The sequence below is a fragment of the Trachinotus anak genome, unplaced genomic scaffold (assembly GCF_046630095.1).
Source record: "Trachinotus anak isolate AG129_WGS33_773 ecotype Australia unplaced genomic scaffold, CSIRO_AGI_Tana_v1 ptg000016l, whole genome shotgun sequence".
Lineage (NCBI taxonomy): Eukaryota > Metazoa > Chordata > Actinopteri > Carangiformes > Carangidae > Trachinotus > Trachinotus anak.
This window is the reverse complement of record NW_027273867.1, coordinates 21,111,532-21,131,901: the sequence shown is the minus strand read 5'-3', so window position 1 is coordinate 21,131,901 and position 20,370 is coordinate 21,111,532. Positions and strand designations below refer to the sequence as shown.

Sequence of the window (20,370 nt, the reverse complement as noted above, 5' to 3'; positions counted from 1 at the left end):
TGTGGGTTTATGAATTGCGTAAGTGCTTTTCAACGGAAACACAGCTGTCCATGATCTACAGAGTGCAGAGTGGATCAAACATAACACTTACCCTCCTCAGATTTTACTCAAATTGTTTTCACAGTTTACAAATCACTGGCTCTAACCAGGAAATATGTAGCACACTTACTTTGTAATACCTGCTTGCTTTGACCTCTGACCTCTTGTCCCCAAAGGTCGGCCTTTTGGACCTGGAGCTGAACCGCCTCACCAAGGCCCTGTTCCTGGCCCAGGTGGTTCTGTCTGTTGTCATGGTAGCGCTGCAGGGGTTTGTGGGTCCTTGGTTCCGCAACCTTTTCCGATTCATCGTGCTTTTCTCTTACATCATCCCCATCAGGTACTTCACTGTGCTGCTTTTTGTTCTCTGTTGATGAATATCTACAAGTTTTCCATCTAACTCTTTTTCAGCTTTTTAAACTGTACTGTCTTTTATATGAACATATCATCTATTAATTCAGTGTTTGTTGCAGTTTTGCTTCTGTTTTATTGTTGCTGTTTTTGTTAAGAATTACAGCTCGTCTTTTTCCCCTCACGTGTAGCTTGCGTGTCAATCTGGACATGGGGAAGTCGGCCTACGGCTGGATGATCATGAAAGATGAAAACATCCCCGGCACTGTTGTGAGAACCAGCACCATCCCTGAAGAACTGGGCCGGCTGGTCTATCTGCTGACAGACAAGACGGGTAGGAGTCCAAACATAGTGAAGAAAGATTACAGTTACACAAGATTTTTGGTACTACAACTATAAACAAAATTATAATTCACTTAACTGGTTTGCAAACGAATACAGGCTCTGCATGTTCTACTTGATAGCACAGTGATGGTGGGAATATGCTTCGCATCATCATACCATAAAAGATCTGTCTTTAAATGCACAGGGTGACAGTATTATATGTGTATACTGAGGGTTTCATGTTCAGCAATGATTCTTTTGGGAACTCAAAAAACTGCAAAACACATTGTCCAGTTTTCCGCTCCATCTGACACTGCCCTATTGTGTAGCACTCATTCAACCCCTGATCACAGCTGTGTTAGCAAGCATATACAACATGGTACTCTGTACCAGCTATGATGCATATCATGTGATCTTTGGAGTTAATTTCTTCAGAAAGGTTGAGGCACGGTAACGCTCAAAAAAGCTACAACTTCATAAGAAGTGGAACCTGATGTTCTACTGACATAATGTATTAAAATGAAGCACATGATAAAATAATGTGATAAACCCAATAAAATGCACAGCAAATCACCACCACCTGCTGACCAGATGGTGAGTTAGTTTCACATCAGTGGAGAATATGAAGGTTTATATGTAGCCACATCATTATTTTACATTTAAATGAAGCCACTTTAATGCAGCATAATGATGAGCTTACATTCTGAGACTGTTGATGTTGTTAGATAAAGAACAGAACCAAGGACCGAAGTTTCCAAAACTCTTAAGAATTTCCAGGTGTTATTTCGGCCTCCGTCAGCTTCCATCATTTCACTATCACGGCCTGATTCTCTAATAACAAATGTAACACAGCGTGTCAGCGTGATTAAAAAGGTCCTAACATGCTTCTTTGTCTTACCATGCTGATTTAGGTAGGAACAGATTAGCTTTACAGCCAATTTATCCAGGTTGATAGTTAGAGAACATGGAAAGAAGAACAAACAATCAATCCATTAGAATTGGTTAACCCTGTGGCTCTAATGTTTTTGGAAGTTAGATGCCCTCTAATCAGCTTCACGCTCTATCAGCACACATTCTGGCAACCGGCATCCATTAAACTAAGCCAATGCCCTCGTTTTCCTTTTTTTTTTTTTTTTTTTTTTTGTTCTTTTAGTGTCTGAACATTCACTCAGTCTTTTTGTATGCAATGTTGTGTCTTGTCTGTTAATTAGAGAGGACATGCAGTCCATATTGGTAATGAGATTAGGTCAATGAGAAGGCAGTCACACCACCCTGCAGGTCCCATGATGCATTGTAGGCAGTCCTCTGAGGACACATGCGGTTCTTTCTGTGGGTGTGTGTGAGTGTGTATGTGTCTGCCTGCTGTCAGAGATAAATAAATATCTTTTGTTTTTTGCCATGAAGTAGTAGTGACATGATTAAGACTCCACTGGCTTAAATACTACTCCACAAAGCTTTGTGTTTACAGAGCAGAAGATGCTTTTGTTGTACGTCGATTTTAAATTTCTTCATTTCTTGTTAGTCAGAAAGTGTTTGAAAGCAAATGAAAAGATTACATTTAAATGAGGAACTGAATAAGGAATCCAAATGTTATTGTTTCAGGATTGGAGGACTTGACTATATATGGCACATAAATTCTTGATAGACACAGCTTTTTTCAGCTAGGCCAACAAATTAGCTTTACTGATATATCGGCTGATAGTTTATTCTTCTTATTATGTATTGGTGTCTATGTTGGATGAGAGGGAACAAGAAATTGCAGTACAGTAATGACAAACTAGATATGAGGTATATAGTTTGTTCTCTAGAGAGGTTGGTTTTTCAGCTGTGAAATATCCCACTTGGTATCTATCATGGTCACAGTTATTTAAAAAATTTTAAAAAAGATGTATACAATAGTTGTTTAGGTTTAGTGTTTATGTCAGAAAATTTACTGTTGAATGATGTCGTTTTTGTATTTTTTCAGAATCAGCCTTAAATATCCACTAATGGTTAGAGTTATGCTCTTCATGCTTTTAATGGGTCTTAACATTAGGACATATGTACCATTACACAAATAAGAGCAGTCATCATATGAAAAAGAGTAATCCAGCAGTAAAGTATAGGTGATGTCTTTTATTTATGATTTGTTGGTTTGTAACACCTAAAGTGATGTTTTGATTGCAGGCACTCTGACACAGAATGAAATGATCTTCAAGCGGCTTCACCTGGGAACAGTGTCCTACGGCACTGACACCATGGATGAGATACAGAGCCACATAATCCAGTCATATGCACAGGTGAGTTCTCCTCTTATCCAATATAAAATGTGATTAAAGAAGTCAAGGTTTGTCACATGTTGTTACAGATGTGTGTATCTAAGGTGTTCACAGAAAAAAACTAAATCCTTGAAAAGAAGTTGAATTCTTAGAGTCTTTAAACACTTTGAGCCCCCTTCAGTTTGAATTCTCCTACACTGCCTGATCAAATCTTACTTTATTCTGTTTTTACGAGGATTTGCAGTGAAGTCCCTGACAATAAACAGCCAGCACCCAGACAGTTGTGTGATGATGTTTATGGGAATTTTTATGCTAATTTGGGAGTGGTCCTTTTGTGGTCTTTTTCATGTCTTATAACAATGAAAGGTCATTAATTATAATTAGTGATATAAAATGTAGCTGGTCCAGTACAAAACACTGGACAGAACCAAGCAAAGTAAAGCCAACTCGTCACTTTCAGTATGAACATATGTGTCTAGTATGGGAGTGAATACGTTGGAACACAAATATGTACTATTTTTTACTCCATGCTTTTCCTGCTTATTCCAGCTTGTCCCTGTAGATCAGTTTAATCAATTTTTATATTTAGCTAAGGACAAGTTTTCCAGGAAAGGAACCCATATTGTTCATTCATCATGCAGTGTCCCTGAGCGACTCCCTGTACTGTAAGTAAGTGTTTTCCTCACTGGGTGGCTCAGATCTGGCTGCAGTCTTGACAGAATGATATTGTTTGCTCTCAGCCAGCTCCAAACAGCTGGTCGACACTGAAACCATCTGCCCCACACCCTTATATGTAATCTCAGCTAATGAAAAATGACTGGTCTTTTTAGCGCTCACAGCCGAGCAGGGCAGAGCGGCAACATCTCTGTACATCTGACATGTTTTTTCAAACTGTACTGTCACAGTGAAATGTAAAATTAAAAGTGCGCACAGGGTTTTTATTTACCTTAACATTTGTATGCAACCAGGAATATTTACATAATGTTACCAGATTAGTTTTATTATTAGATAATTTAGTGATTAGTCGGTTTAAATATCAGTTTCAGATTTTTTGTTTTATCTGACCAACAGTTCAAATCTAAAAATTATTCAATTTACAGTGATATAAAGCAGAGACAGTCCACAAATCCTCAAATGACAGAGACATGAAACGGCAAATGTTTAGCGTTTTTCCTTAAAAAGCGACAGACATGAAGAATCGATTAACAAAATTAATTTAATCAGCTGATCATTTCAGCACATCTGTTATCTTTATTTGACTCTTTAGAATAACAATAAAACCAGTGGAATGAGAATAAATATCAAATTCAATGGTAATGATGCAGCATTGTATTTATCTGCTGTCTATCCAATAATTCTGCTAATTCATGCAAACATTTCAGTTTCTACATATACATGATATTTCATGTACATAAGTTTTTAAAAAGCTTAGCATCCCAGTGCTCTTTCTTTTCTAATGACACAATATTCACTAACTCTTCTCATGTGTGTACACTGCACTGAATTTGTCTGACAAAGTGACCAAATGATCTCTATAGATCACTCTGTCGCTCTTAATGAAGGTTGTCATCTTGTGTCCTCACTGTTCGCTCCTCCCTGCTTGGCGGGATTGAAGGTTAATAATAAGCCAATAGCAAAATGCTTCAGCAGAGCGCGTCGCCCCCATCGCATGCAGCTGGCACTGTGGGCTGTCTGCCTGCGCGCTAGTCACCACGCAGTTAAAGTGATGGCTGATGTCAAAACAGCGGAGCACATGAAAGGCCCTCAAACCAGATATGACATGATAAAGATCGTGATACACCATTTCCCCTCGCTGTGTCAGAGTGGATCAGCTGCAAGTGTGGGATTAGATCTAGTAGTCAATCACATGCAGGGTTATTATAGCACAGGAAATAACTGCAATGGTCCTAAGATCTGAAATACAATTTCTAGGTCTGAAGAGGTTTTGTAACATATTTCTGATTCAGGTTTTAGAAACATGGATAAATTTGATTTGTTAATTTAGATTTGGTTTGGTAAGTTTGGTTTGTCATACTTTCTCTATATACCTTTTTGTAGAAATGGAAATGTTAATCAATTATCAGTAAAACCTGCTAGGTAACCCTCCTAAATAATTAGTTTAACTGTACTCAGGTCATACGTGCAGTTTTTTTAAAGTCACAGAGCATTTGCAGAGCCCGATGCGCACACTGTTTGTTGTTCCTTCAGGTGTCTTCCCAGCCGTCTAACAGCAGCACCAGTGGCTCGACTCCATCGCGGAAGACCCAGACGTCCGCGCCGAAAGTTCGTAAGAGCGTCAGCAGTCGCATCCACGAGGCTGTGAAGGCCATCGCCTTGTGCCACAACGTCACCCCAGTATATGAGTCACACACCAGCGTAAATGGAGAGACGGAGTCTGCCGAGGCCGACCAGGACTTCAGCGATGATAACCGCACCTACCAGGCCTCCAGCCCTGATGAGGTAGATATGAGATACAGTGGACATTTTTTAGCACCTCCATCTTGGATAGATATTTCAAAAGGTTTCATGTCATTTTTATTTTCAGTCTTTGGTTGCCACCCACATCTAGCAGTTCCTTTTTTTTAGCCGTTGTGTTTTTTTTGTGAAGCAGTTTTCACACCAGGGAAACAAACTATAAACAACCATATGAAAGTTACGTTTTTGCAAGTTGTTGACAGCTGTTCAATGGTGACCAATGGTTTTGCTTTCCAAGTTAATTCTTTATATCTGGCAAAAACAACCAGGAGGAAACCCTGTGTGCTGGCCCCCCTCCCTCTACATTTTTCTCCCTGTCTTAATGTTTTATTGGTGACCCTAAATAACCCTGGTTTGTCAAAATAGTCATTTTAGTCATTTCATGGACAGAAAGTCAGAAGTCATGAACTGCTTGTAGAGGTTAAGCTATTTAATTGTCTGTATTTGCTTCCTGAGAATTTACTGCTCCAGCCGAAGGAAGAATGCAGCACAAAAATGATCCCCAGAGGCATCTCCATAGCTTCCTTTCCTCCAGCCGTTTCTCCGTGTAACCCAAGAGTTAGAGCTTTTATGACTGAAGGTCCTCATGACTTTTAGTATCTTTGTTTCTAATGGTTCATTAGAATTTATCAGTAAGGAAATCCAGGGAGTTTATTATAATCGAACACTGGTAAAGATTCTGATCAGGAAAAGTTTTTGTTTAAGGGTTGTTAAATGTATATTGAGGGAGGGTTCGTCTTCCCATACACACCCAGTTCAAGACCGTTGACATGTTTATCACCCATGACATGTGAGGCTCCATAAAGCTTTTGTGAGACTTGCATACTTTGTGTCAAACACCAGCCAAGTCCAGCAGTCAAAATGAAGATAAAAAGGTGTTGAAAGATAAATCTCTGTTTTCCCCCACTGACTTGATGTATATATTTATTTATATATCTGCTCTATCTCTCCTCTCTCCTTTGTCTCTCACTGCTTGGATTGATCAATATTTAATTTTCTCTCAGAGACGATGAGAGGTGGAGGTCTGTGATTGTTGGTGGAGCTCTCCCTTCCCCTTCTACTATATTCTTTGTTCTTTCTCTGTCCTTTTATTCCCTTCATCGCTCTCTCCTCAGTCTCATCGACTGCTGCAGCAGATCTTGGCCACCACACCTCTGTTAGTGATAGTTTGTTTGGCCCTGGCTCTCTCCTCAGCCTCTCTAATGTAATGAGCCGTCATTAAGGAGATGAAGTGGGCCAGTCACTGAGGTCAGAGCAGGGGTCATCTGGCAGTAGAATCCTGCTATAACCTTTGACCCTCGTAATATAAGACAAGAGCATTTGACTGTAGCCTTTAATGACTGCCATGTCCAGGAAAGTGGGTGCTTTATCATTTCCAATTGGATGTAACTGGCAGCCTCAGTGAGTGTATCAGACATACAGTGTGAACCATAAAGATCAAGACAGTATCAGCATCAACTAATAAAATGGTGCCGTGTTTTAATCATTTATCAGTAATCAGTAATAATGACCCAGTGCAACAAGAGCCTAAATTTCAATAACGACAGCTTGACATCAAATGTTTAAAGATGACTGGACACACGTGTGCACACACACACACACACACACACACATACACACACACACACACACAAACTTCATTTCACTGAGAAGTGGCAGAGCTTCACAGGTGACGCAAAATAAAGCCGATTATGTTACATATAGATTTGAGTGTTCTCAAGGAAACGTCTTGATTAGAGATAAATACAACAGGGGGAATGATTGCCTCCTATAAATGTAACCAGATCACTAGCTCATCAGTTGTGTTGAATCAGAACCAGTTTTGATCTGGAGATGTGGTGTTCAAGATTGAGGCTAAAGAGGATTTAAATGTCACTTTGTTTTTGTCATAGTTAGCCAGTGTTGGTAACAGAATATATAGTAGGAAATAAATCCCTATAAAATAAAACCAAAGGTTGAAATAACACAAAGCTGTATAACATAGAGAAACAAATTAAAAAGTTTTCATAATGTATTAAACAGTGTTTAAACATTTTGCCAGGATAGCCTGATTTTCTGCCTACTCCAAGTGACCATACCAGTTTTCCCTTGTGTGCTCCTGTTGTCACATTCTCTTCCTTCTCATGTTTATTTTTCTGTCATAGACTGAAATAATGTGCTCCCACAAATATGTGAACTTGTTGTTGGTCAGTGATGAAAGTGTTTGTGCACCATTTATCAAAATATGTCTGACATACCAGATACTTTGCCTTCCAACTCTGAAGTTTCTCTTGCTTTTTCTTCTCTGCTCTTCAAGTATCGTCACATTGGTCATCTGTGATGCTAACAGGTTTATGCTCGACCGCTTCATTCCTCACTCAGAAGATTTAGATTGTTTTGCTCTTTGTAAAGAATAACTCAGTGTGGACTCTTGTAAGGATGAAAATTGTATTTATTTATTTTTTAAATAACAGTGTAAGTAGTTACAAACAGATGCAGGCAGACTGCTGTTCCAGACATACTGTCAACATTTAGCCCTGAACATTGAGCAAAGCAGAAGAAGAATATACAGATTATAGTTTCACAGACAGTATTACTGCTTCAAAAAATCTATTGTAAAACAATGTCAAACTATTTCAAAATAATTTCAGCTCTTCAGTGCATACTACAGAGGAAGAATTTAACTATTAAGAGTCCATGCTGTTAATTTTAAAGGCAGTGCTGCCACTGTGATTTACATGATCACTGGAACGTTGTGAACACAGTTGAAATGATTGATCGGGTTGTTTAAGCCAGTCTGCCACTGTCGTAAAGTAGTCAGCAGCAGTCTTTTCTATTACTGTCGTAATACATGATTCACGTGCAGTTTGTATCAGAGTTGACAAAGCTTTAAATAGTTTCACAAGAGCTGATAAAGTCGATTAAAGAACTAGGTTTAGGAACCACAGCACGTGGTGTGTGTGTGTGCGTGTGTTTCGCTATATATACACACACACACACACACCAGGATAATGACACACAGATGTGTGTTAAGTAAATATAGGCAGCCCTTTTTACGGAGCTCAAAGGGGGAGCAGGAGAAATGATGGGGTATTACCAGGAAGTTCCAATTTGTAGGTCAGAGTATAATAACAACCTTTGAGTGAGCAAATTGAAAATGAACCCATTGAGAATTGAGTCGTGTGCAGCTGAACGCTCACTCGGGGGCTGCAGTTCCTGCTGAGGAGAAAAAGAGGAAAGAGAAACAGAAAAACACTTATCTGGAGCTGAATGAGAAGAGCTCAGCAGCTCTGGAGATGCCGTAACTCTCTCATGCCTTGTCAGAAGGCGAAATTAGACTCAATCAGCTTATGGTCTATGGGTTTACTCAGCTTTTTCTCCATTTCTCATCAAACTATTTTTTTCTACATCATAAATTTAGAAGTAAATTTGATTTGTAATGCAGGAGTGATTAACTGATAATATAACTGATAATTAACTGATATGCCAGGATACTGTGCAAAAATGGCTTTAATCTGCATCAAATGCGTCCTTCAGTCTTATCAGTCAGACATTCAGACACTAAAACCCATCACCCTGTGAACTTTTTGTTTTATTGAAGTTTTACTGTAAGGGTCAAAATGTCATAGTTTATGGTCATCTACAGACATGTGAGCCTGTTGTGTTTGTGTGTTTTCCTCAGGTGGCGCTGGTGCGGTGGACAGAGAGCGTTGGCTTGACCCTGGTGAACAGAGACCTGACCTCCCTGCAGCTGAAGACTCCTTCAGGACAGATTCTCTCCTACCACATCCTGCAGATCTTCCCCTTCACCTCCGAGAGCAAAAGGATGGGCATCATCGTCAGGGTGTGGAACTAATGCATAACAATATGATGTGTGGATGCTGCTTTCTGTGTGGTCTTTTTACTGCTGAATCATGTGTTTCAGTGATTTTAGTGACTGTGTACATCAGTCCTCAATTTTATCAATGATGTTTACATGCTGCATGGTGACTGGTGTAGAAATATATTATTCTGCTCTTTACATTTTTGTCCAGCAGCATATTTACTAACAGAGAAAATGCTGTAATTGTCACTTGAAATGTGATTTAGGAGGAGTCGACAGGAGACATTACTTTCTACATGAAGGGTGCTGATGTTGCCATGGCGAGCATCGTCCAGTACAACGACTGGTTGGAAGAAGAGGTAAAGGCAGTCAGTCTGTCCATCAGCAGTCGTGTGTTAAAAAACCCTGAAGATTTCTGTCCTGGTTACAGCACGTAAATACTAACAGCTTAAGTAGCTACTTTGTCAGAAATGCAACACAAGAAGCAACTGGTGTTTATATTTACAGCACAACCAAACAAAATCATTAGACAGATTCACAGTAAAACACATCTTGTGTTTTGCCAGATGAATGTTTTCAGTGTGAAGCAGCAGCAGTAGGAAGTGTTGGGTTTGCATTAGCAGTAACTTCACACAGCTCTGATACAACTGAGGGAAAACGATGAGATGTCCTGTTTCTGTAAAAACAGAAACAGGAATCCATTGTAGCGCAAAGTTGTGATTTGAATCCTGAGCTGGAATGACAATGAGAATTACTATCTAGGGAGGTAATTGCATAATGTACTGATAGTCCATTGCTGAAATTTGATTTGCTGAGTGGCGTGAAAACAAGAAGTTTGAAATCTGATAAAACAGCAGTTACACGGTTGTTCATAGTCGTTATTTTTCATCCAATAACCTCTAATCAGGACATTCATGTAGAGATCAACAGGCCGAGTCTACACCAGTTTAGTGGTGGAAGGTCTTGTGTGCATATGTTCATAATTATATTGGCATTATTGAGTCATTTAGCACTGGGGGCAGCTTTTGATTTAATTAGTGACCTAGATAAAGTTGAAGTAATTACAGTATGTCATATTCTTGAACAATGGTGCTAATGATGTCCTGTTGGCTGTAAAATCCTGCTGTCAAATCAGCCGGCGCTACGGTTACTGTGCTTGTCAATAACCAATCAACAGGACAGATTCGCCCCATTGCTGTTTCATATCAAAAATAAACCGCCATGCATGCCTTTGTTTTACTGTGTCCTCTGAATTTCACCAGGGGCTATGTTATTCAATATTGATTTCTTTTGGTGTTGGTAACAATATGCCGCTATTGACTTTACTGTACATGGTGTACTTATACAGCAGCTGCTCTGATAGAATAGATGATCTGCCCCATATTTGATTTAAATCAGTCCTGTGGGGGAAAGACATACTTAAACAAACATAAACATTTATTTTAAATAACATAAATCCTCAAATTCAAGAAATAAAGAATCCCAAAAGTGCTTGATGTTGAGAATTATCCTGTTTACTCACATCATCCTCTCCTTTCCATCAGTGTGGGAACATGGCCAGAGAAGGTCTGAGGACGCTGGTGGTGGCCAAGAAGTCTCTGTCTGAGGAGCAGTATCAGGACTTTGAGGTACGGATGAACCCTGATGTACACGTCTTTCCTCCTGCTCTCTGTGCTGTCTGCTTCCTTCAATAAATCTCTTTCATTTTTTTCTCTGAATTGGACACAGAGCTGAGTGATATATTAATAAAAATATCAACATCAGGATGTGTTTTATCTGGGAGTTTGTTGTTCCTAATTTCATAAACTAGTTTAAATTTTGTTTTTTTTTCTTCATCCTTAAAGATTTTACACATTGAAGTCTGTTTACAGCTCCTGGGGAGTAGCACTGCAGATGTGGATATACTGTCTGAAAAGACTTGTTATATGTTTCATTGATTTTGCTGTGTAGACAAATACAAAAGGTCTAGATAAACCCAAAAAAAAGGAAACACATACCCTCAAGCTGAAATGAACTTTAAATGCCTCTGTCTGTTTCACCATCAAATCCACATTACAAATAATATTGTCTTAAACATTTCCTCTAAATCTAAAACAAATAGTAATCCTCAAAATGCTGTCATCATCTATATCCAAGTATTTATCTTAAAAAACCTAAAAGTTTGGTTTTTCAACATCATCAGCTCGTGGGTCTTATTTCCTCCCCTTAAGTTGGAAATACGTTTTAAATTTTAGTTGCAGCATTTTTGAACAGCTCTGTTTAGTATTTGGTATTTTCAAACCCTTTTTTACACCACTTTTGTCTCATCTTTTTTCCTCCCTCTCTGCAGAATCGCTACAACCAGGCAAAGCTCAGCATCCATGACCGAACTCTGAAGGTTGCAGCAGTGGTGGAGAGCCTAGAAAGGGAGATGGAGCTTTTGTGTCTGACTGGTGTGGAAGACCAGCTCCAAGCGGATGTCAGGCCCACACTGGAGCTGCTGAGGAACGCTGGCATCAAGGTTAGCAAAGGAAAATAACAATGAGTTGGTTCTGTAAGAGAGAAATGTGATGTAAACCACTCAGACTTCAGTGAGGATTCAGTGAAAACACAGAAAAGAGAAAAATGTTATTCTCCCTCTTGAAATTTGTGGTAATTAGGAATCATTAGTATAGGTATTTGATGAAGAATTCTGATGATTATTATTATACGTAAAGTTCAAACGGCCACATCTTCAATCCACCTGCATCTTGTTCTCTTAGATTTGGATGTTGACGGGGGACAAGCTTGAGACGGCTACATGCATCGCCAAAAGCTCCCACTTGGTCTCCAGAAACCAGGACATCCACGTCTTCAGACCGGTACGTTGTCTTACTTGGCTCTCTTGTCTGTTTCACACGTCCCAGAACTTTGTGACCATAATGCGCCTCCTCAATGGGAGATAACAAAGACCCCTAAATGTTCTTGTGGCTAATTTGATTGTGTGGCTCTTGAGCAGGTCTCAAACAGAGGAGAGGCCCATCTGGAGCTCAACGCCTTCAGAAGGAAACATGACTGTGCTCTGGTCATCTCTGGAGACTCCTTAGAGGTACTACAGCACAACACAGCACAACACAGCACAACACAACACAGCACACAGTGACATTTTACTTGTACAACAGATGATGCTGAGGATGCAGCCAAAAAGGCCATGAGAGAATAAAAAGTACTTCTCAGCCAAAACTAATACTTTGGAGTTCAACCAAGGCCTTTAGTAAAAAAACAGCTAAGCAGGAGTTTTTATTTGAAGAAAACTGATTATTTTATTGGTTTAAAAGGTTTAGCAATGGTCTGCAAGTCAAACTGATCAAAAAAGTAACTTTTAGTGTCCAGTAAATAATGTTTTATATCCTTTTCTTTGTGGTGTTGCAGGTGTGTTTGAGGTATTACGAGCATGAGTTTGTGGAGCTGGCGTGTCAGTGTCCAGCAGTGGTCTGCTGTCGCTGCTCCCCGACTCAGAAGGCCCACATTGTCACGCTCCTCCAGCAGCACACGGCCAACAGAACCTGCGCCATAGGTGAGCGTTGACAGATACATGGCAGCAGCCCGGACCGATGCTGGCCTGGGAAATCCTTTCATTGGGGAAAAATGTCTGTGTGGATACAGCTCATATACCTCAGGGAGGACAGTATTTGACAAAGTGTAAAACAATCCATTGGACAGATTAATTAAACAACCACTGCAGTGGATTGTTTGATAGTTTGTCTGATGGCTTGAAGAAGGTGAACTGGTAATCTCTTTGAAAGTGCTCCAGAGCACGCCGCTTAATTGACCAGCTACTGATCTGTCATAGCACAGATGTGTCTATTTAACTGCAGGAGTGTTAAGCAAGGTCCTGAAAATGTCTTCAGGCTCTGATTGGTTGTATATTTAACACACAGACACACACAGATGTAAAAATGCACTCAGAAAGACAGACACCAGAGCAAATATTATATACAGTGTGAGTCTTACATCACTTCTGTTACTCCTTTGATCCACAAGATGGCAGTCAAAGCTCAGTAAGATAGTCACCTCCTGTATCTCTGTCTGTTCCTTTCATAACCTCGAGCATATGTTGTGAAATAACGTGTAGCTTTTTTTTAATGTGTTTTTCTGTTTTGTGTCAGGTGATGGAGGAAATGATGTCAGCATGATCCAGGCTGCACACTGTGGTATTGGAATTGAAGGAAAGGTAATGACTTCCATAAACACACAAGTGAATACAGACCTCAAGTGTTATCCTGGATTAGGCCCTATTACCTGATATAATCAGAGGAGCTCTTGTATATTTAAATGAACATAATAAGCCATCAATTAAATTACCAGTGAAATAGTTTGTACTTGTTCTACTGCAGCAAATTGTTTAGCAGTTTGATGTTATTTTTCTCTGAAGGCCACATGTCTTACTTTGAGGACACTGAAACAGTATTTAACAGCATGAATACATATCTATAGACATGTCTATTGCTTCCTTTGAAACTCAGTTCACTCATTGTATTTGCATTTGTTATCAATTTTAGGTTTATATCAAGTGTTTCAGGAGGATTTGACACTGATGTGGTTGCGTGCGCTGTGTAACTCAGCAGAATCACTGTGTCTTTATACTTGTTTGTTTCTCCAAACAGGAAGGGAAGCAAGCGTCTCTGGCTGCAGACTTCTCCATCACTCAGTTTAAGCACATTGGTCGCCTGCTTATGGTTCATGGCAGGAACAGCTACAAGCGCTCTGCAGCGCTGGGTCAGTTTGTCATGCACAGAGGCATGATCATCTCCACCATGCAGGTACAGTGTTCAAACACTGACAAGGGATTTTATTTGTTGAATTAAAAATCAGTGTCACCTCATGATTTAACACAACTTTTTGAGAATTAAATTGTTTTTTGTTTTTATCACTAAGTTTAAATCATGTTTGCTGATGTTTAGCTCTTGATGTCTGTTCTTAATTAGTTGTCTTGTTTTAATTTGTGCTGTGTGGTGAAGCCAAAGACAATTTTCCACATTGGTGACAATAAACTTCCCAACTCACTAACTTTGTGACACTATTTTTTTTGTTTTCTATCCTCAGGCCGTCTTCTCCTCCATATTCTTCTTTGCCTCTGTGCCGTTGTACCAGGGTTTCCTCATGGTTGGGTATGTGCCTTGTCCAAAAATCTCATGTGGCCAGAAACTATACAGCAACACAGCCCATGTGAATAATGTAATGCATGTTTTTTTTATTGCACATCCTCTCCATCTAAACTAAACTTTGTTCATTTCTCTGCACACACCTCTGCTCTGTGCAGGTATGCCACCATCTACACCATGTTCCCAGTGTTCTCCCTGGTTCTGGACCAAGATGTGAAGCCTGAGATGGCTCTGCTCTACCCAGAGCTTTATAAAGACCTCACAAAGGTATGTTCCCTTTTTGCAGTTTGTGTGTTGTCCTTTGTTGTCCTTGTTTTCTTCCCCTGACAGCTTTTAGCTGTGTGAAAGTAGTTTTACTCACTGATGATGATTCTCTCTTTCAGGGGCGTTCATTATCTTTCAAGACTTTCCTCATTTGGGTTTTGATCAGTATCTATCAAGGTAGGTGAACAGACTCTTTCTTAAAGTTATATCTGACCATCATTCACTGTGATCTGCAGATGAAAACATTAGTATGTTTTTAGCAGAAACAACCATAATGTGACCGTAGCTTTAAAGAACGACCAGTCTGGCATAAGCAACTGTCAATGCAACTCCTCAACCACCATTTCATCATTTCTACTGTGTCTAGTACCACAGTCCCCGGGCCCCTCCAAACTCTCAGATAGTCGGTTTCTCAGTATCTTAGGTTTCCAACCACCATCTGCTTTTACATGCAGCCTTTTGTCCGTCCAGTAAATCGATATTTCTGTAATCGCTAAGCCATGCAGCGTGAGAAAGATCTATGTTCCTGCTCGAGCGTGACTTCCTGACAGCTCGAGGTTTTTAATTAAAGGCCAATACAGAGTCTGTGGAAAAAAAAAAGAAGACGATATGAGAGGACAACAGCACAGGAGGAAAATATTAGGCACCAATCTGGCTTAATTTATTACAGAGTTTGACTCGCTGGAATGCACTGTAGGAAGACTGTATGAAAAAGTAATTATGCGATCAGTTATAGGCTGTTAAACTCAATTTGTGTAGCGTTATGATAAAATGAAAGACTATCAAGATACAGTTGGCACCAAGAGATGAGTGAGTGTCTGAGTGCTTAAAGACTTTTACTAGACTGAGACACTAGAGCACATTGTGCATCTTTTCTCATAAATAGTGTTATTGAATCAGTGCTTATCTCCAGACACAATAATCCTCAACTCAACGTCCCAGTCAAGCAGTTCTAATTATCCCAGTTGTACTGGGCAGAACTGACCTCTTGCTGAATTATATTTTAAAAATACTTTTTGGGATTTCTCACAGGCTACTTGGGCAACACTAGTCCCAAATGGATGATAGATGGCACAATTTAAGTCTTAATAAAGTATTTTGAATAGTTTTTGTGCACTTAAGTGTATTTGATTTCTTGTTTCTATGTCAGTTCTGAGTTGTTAAAACAGGTTAAAACCAACACGAACTAAATGGTGCAGAGCCACTGTTGACAAAGATTCTCAACTCAACTCCTTGACATTGATTCAATTCAGACGTTTTTATCTTCTCAAAAGCGAATAAACTTCATTGGTCCGATTTGACGTGATTTAGTCGATGTGTTTCCTTGGGCGCCACCAGGTGGCATCCTCATGTACGGTGCAATGCTGCTGTTCGAGTCGGAGTTCGTGCACGTGGTCGCTATCTCCTTCACAGCGCTCATCCTGACGGAGCTGCTGATGGTGGCACTGACGATTCGTACCTGGCACTGGCTCATGGTGGTGGCCGAGTTCTTCAGTCTCGGCTGCTACCTCGCTTCACTCGCCTTCCTCAACGAGTACTTTGGTAGGTACTGCATTTTTTCACAGGTTTTGTTGTACTTACAGTTGATATAACATTTTACCTTTGAAGATAACTTTAATAATTTAGAAATAAAACTATGAGCAAGGTTGCACAAGACCAGGTTTTGGTACAACAGCAGTTAACTTATTCTTGTTTTGTCCATAAAATGTCAGAAAATAGAGAAAAATTATCAAGATTCCCCCGAACACAAGGTGACGTCTTCACATTAGTGTTTAGACCAAACGTCAAAAACCCAAAGAAATTCAGTTTACTATCATGCATGATGAAGAAAAGCAACAAATCCTCACATTTAAAAAGCAGAATACAGGAAATATTTGGTATTTTTACCTGAAAATAGAGGATCAACTAATGGGTTTATTGTTTCAGGCTGTCTCTCGTGTTTACTTACTACAACTGGCAGTGAGCTTTCAGTACAGTGGAAGGATAACTCTGCTTTGTAGCCCAGGATTGAACAAGCTGAACACTTCAAGGGGCCTCGGTCTTCTTCACTGCACCTGCTTTCAGTTGATTTTGATGTAATTCTATGTGGCACCTGTGTGTTGTGCAGTAGTTCAGCCTTCAGCTCTGTGCTTTTACTGCCTCCCTCCCCTTCTTGTTCTGCCTGTCCCTCTGTGTTTCTCTCTTCACTGCTGTTGTTTTTGCACTGCACTCACTCTGTTTCTGCTGCACCTCTTTTGCTTCTGTATGTTGGCAACAGGCATAGGCAGGGTGTCGTTTGGAGCTTTTCTTGGTAGGTGTGCAGCCTGTAAATTAAATTCATCCCCTGAGCCATCACTCTGTATCAGCTATTTCTGTATGTTCCCATGATATTTAATGTCATCATGTCAATTTCATTTGAATGTTTCAAAGTCGTATGAACTGCAGGCCTTTTTGCTGTCATGTCATTTGTGTCATATCATTTATTCCACTGTTCAGTTCTTATTTTACTGCTGTGACAAACACACAAACTCCAACACATCAAGACCAACATCTAAATTTGACTTCCTAAGCTGCATCATGTTTTTATCTTTAATCAAGTGATGATGACTCTTTCATCACTTGACTGAACAATTATAATCCTGTGCAATCACAACACAAAACCATGACACGTGTAGCTAACTAAGTGTATCTCTGTTTGTTCTCCCAGACCTGTCGTTCATCACGACTTGGCCTTTCCTGTGGAAGGTGTCCGCCATCACGCTGGTTAGCTGTCTTCCTCTTTACATTATCAAATACCTGAAGCGCAAGTTTTCACCACCAAGCTACTCCAAACTGTCCTCTTGAGTCAAACTTGGAGTACCTGTGTTTGTTTTGTAGTTTTGTGCTTCTCTGAGCTTTCTATTTCCAGCACTTTTTTTACTCACTGACCCTCAGTGATGGACCCATGGAGGTCAAGGAACCACTGGAACAATCAAGAATGGAGAGCAATTGAATAATCATTCTTTGGATTTATTTCACTGAGACTTGGGATTACTTGAAAACACAGAGCACATAGCAAAAGACTACAAAAGGATGGAATTTGCCACAAAAATTGACTGCACTTAGAAGGCTTGAAACACATGACCCCATTTTGTCAGAGAGGGTCGATCTGCCTTCTTTTGTTTTAAAGCAATTCAAACACATCAGCTTCAAGTGTCATTTTATACAGTTCTGATGCATTTCTGTAAAATTTTTATATGTGGAGTTCAGATTTTTTTAAGTGTTATTTTATATTACAGGTATTAATTGCAGTTTCTGGCCTGCGTCCTTGAACAGTGTTGAGTTGCTGTTAGGGATAAAAAGATGATTTACTTTAATGTTATTGTAAATAAAGCCTTTACTACTGCTGTCAATGTAAACCTCACTGCATTTAACTCTTGTACAAATGTGCATTAACCAAAAATAAGATCATCTACAATGACATTCAGAGTATGTACTTGTCCTGGATACTAATCTCCCGGGACTGGCTTCAAGCTGAACCTATGTGCATTTGCTGCTGTTTGTCCTTTACATTTTTAAGACGGTGAATGACATCATCAGGCTATCATCTGTGTAGTATAAAACCAGCACTCCAAAGCAACATTAAATGTTGTGTTGTCTGCGTATTTGGCCTTGATTAAGTCTTGTCGGTGGCCACCAGTCCTCCTGCCAGGATATGGCAGCTCGCTTTGTGCCTCATTATGATATATGTTCATGTACAGAAGCGTTGCAGCATCGGATGTTCAACAATCAGTTCGAGAGTTTGTTTAGTGTTTGATTTGTTACCCACTGGGTCAGATCTGAACTTGAGGAGCTTGAATCCTGCTCCTCGTCTCGGACAACATTTTCTGATGGTAAAACTACTTTAAAAGTCACAAGGAAGGACCCTGAAACACACTGACGGCCGTTTATTTTTAGGCCTTTATTGACAATTTGTCTCCACTGGGCATTTGTGTGACTTTGGCCTGTGGTGGACGTTGACATTCAGCTCTTTTTTTTTTTTTTTGAAAAGGGAATGAGTTTTATCATTCACTCTGTGTACTCTAAGTGTTAAGCAGGTGTTGAGCACAGTGGGGAAAAAACAAATGGGAGAAGGTTAAACTGATTAGTTACATGTTTGTAGTTTAGCTATGTTTGTTAGTCAGGTTGTCATTTTTTCTGAATCATAATTGAGTTAAACTCAGGTTGATCATTCCTAAACATAGTTGTCTTTTTGCTTAAATTGCGACAACCATACTGTAAAATGTAGCTAGACTGAAAGAGAAGAGACAAACAGTGGACGTAGATATTTGGAGAAGAGTCACTGCGACTTCAAAACTTTAATGCAAATTGCATTTAGGCTTTGAATTGATTTAAATTCTAACAAGAAGCAATTCCAAATGTTGTTTCTTGTGTTTTCTGTTCACGTCTGTGTTATGTGTACGTGCTGTTGTATAAACTGTTCTTTCTTGTGAACTTGCTCTCCATGTCCTACACTGCAATTTCTAACTGTCTGTTATTTATAATATTGTTATTGATTAATGAGTAATAAAAAGAAACGACAGATGCCAAAAAGTTTTCATCCTCTGTATTTTCTGACCATTGAGGTTTTATCCAATCTTGAAATTCATCATGTGGCCACTAGATGGAGGAACAGACCAGGGACATGTTTAGTTTAGTCAGTGAAAATACTGAGAAAACATGGAGCATATTCCTCTGAGTGTATCATATATGTATATATACTCTTCTGTTGCTCATGACAGACCATGACCATTTTCATATAATCCCCATTAAACACTGCTTTTCATGCATTAACACGTCTCATCAGAAACGTTTGTGACTTCCCACGGCTGTAAATTGAAACATTAGGGCCGCAGTTAAAATGATTTCTGTAAGAGTTTAATGTTTTAAACCATATAGCAGTGTTGAGTCAGGCTAAGATATGCAGCAATAATAATGATGAATAGTTAATGACCCTCAAAATACCTGTTCACATTTATAACTCTCACATGTTGTGAGTTTTTAAAATCTAAATGTGTGTTAAACCTTACATAATGAAGCCTTACTGTATGCAGAGAGGGCCTCAGTAAGAAAATCATTGTAAAATAAGCCCAACCATATAGTAATTACAGATTGTGCCTTTAAATGTGACCAGTATGGAAGAAGACTTAATGTATGCTGTGAGAAAGATATCTTCTACCATGTAATCTAAGGCAGCCATTGAGCAAAACAGACAATGTGTTATCAATTTCTCCCCACAGAGGAGGAAGTACTTTGTGGATGAAAGGTGACCCAGTGATGGATGTGATGGTCCGATGGCTTTAACATGTTAAGAAACGTTCGCTTTCATCTCCTTGTTTTCACTTTGTAGCTGCGCGTCCACAGGAGGGAAAGAAGTGCTGCATTATAGGTTGTATTTAACTGTTCCTGCAGCATTTGCATCTGTGGAAGATCACTGTGGTGTTTTTTCCAAACCGGCTGCAGTTATTGTGCCGCATGAGGAGCAGTGATGGGCCGGATAATGTTCATGTGACTAATGATTTATTCTACTAACACAGAACAGTTTGTCTTTGTTGGAATGATCTTCTTCTCATGTAGATTTTCAGCATTAATTTATGGTTTCTTGACGAAACTGTTTAATGTTGAGATCAGTCTAGGTCCTTCCTTTTATGTTTATTATGAAATATGGAGAAGAAAACTAGATGATAATTAGAATTTATGTCGAATTAACAAAGAAAAAGTTATGATTGTTTTGAAGAAA

At 39.4% G+C, this 20,370-nt stretch overlaps 1 protein-coding gene across 10 annotated transcripts in view; it reads left to right on the top strand.

The window, feature by feature from the left end:
- atp9b (ATPase phospholipid transporting 9B) overlaps positions 1 to 20,370 on the top strand; it is a 47,334-nt gene that overhangs the window by 21,208 nt on the left and 5,756 nt on the right. For 7 of the 10 annotated variants that reach the window (XM_071500119.1, XM_071500121.1, XM_071500120.1 and 4 more), the window contains 18 exons: positions 216 to 376; positions 579 to 721; positions 2,878 to 2,990; positions 5,178 to 5,429; positions 9,106 to 9,267; positions 9,513 to 9,605; positions 10,791 to 10,874; positions 11,576 to 11,746; positions 11,988 to 12,086; positions 12,224 to 12,313; positions 12,637 to 12,781; positions 13,374 to 13,438; positions 13,872 to 14,027; positions 14,311 to 14,375; positions 14,528 to 14,636; positions 14,753 to 14,810; positions 15,945 to 16,175; positions 17,320 to 19,424. In XM_071500119.1, coding sequence (XP_071356220.1) covers positions 216 to 376; positions 579 to 721; positions 2,878 to 2,990; positions 5,178 to 5,429; positions 9,106 to 9,267; positions 9,513 to 9,605; positions 10,791 to 10,874; positions 11,576 to 11,746; positions 11,988 to 12,086; positions 12,224 to 12,313; positions 12,637 to 12,781; positions 13,374 to 13,438; positions 13,872 to 14,027; positions 14,311 to 14,375; positions 14,528 to 14,636; positions 14,753 to 14,810; positions 15,945 to 16,175; positions 17,320 to 17,456 — 2,334 coding nt within the window. In that variant the 3' untranslated portion in view covers positions 17,457 to 19,424. Of the gene's footprint in view, positions 1 to 215; positions 377 to 578; positions 722 to 2,877; positions 2,991 to 5,177; positions 5,430 to 9,105; positions 9,268 to 9,512; positions 9,606 to 10,790; positions 10,875 to 11,575; positions 11,747 to 11,987; positions 12,087 to 12,223; positions 12,314 to 12,636; positions 12,782 to 13,373; positions 13,439 to 13,871; positions 14,028 to 14,310; positions 14,376 to 14,527; positions 14,637 to 14,752; positions 14,811 to 15,944; positions 16,176 to 16,890; positions 16,924 to 17,319; positions 19,425 to 20,370 lie in introns of those variants that run through there. The other 3 variants (XM_071500127.1, XM_071500118.1, XM_071500126.1) reach the window with 3 other exon arrangements.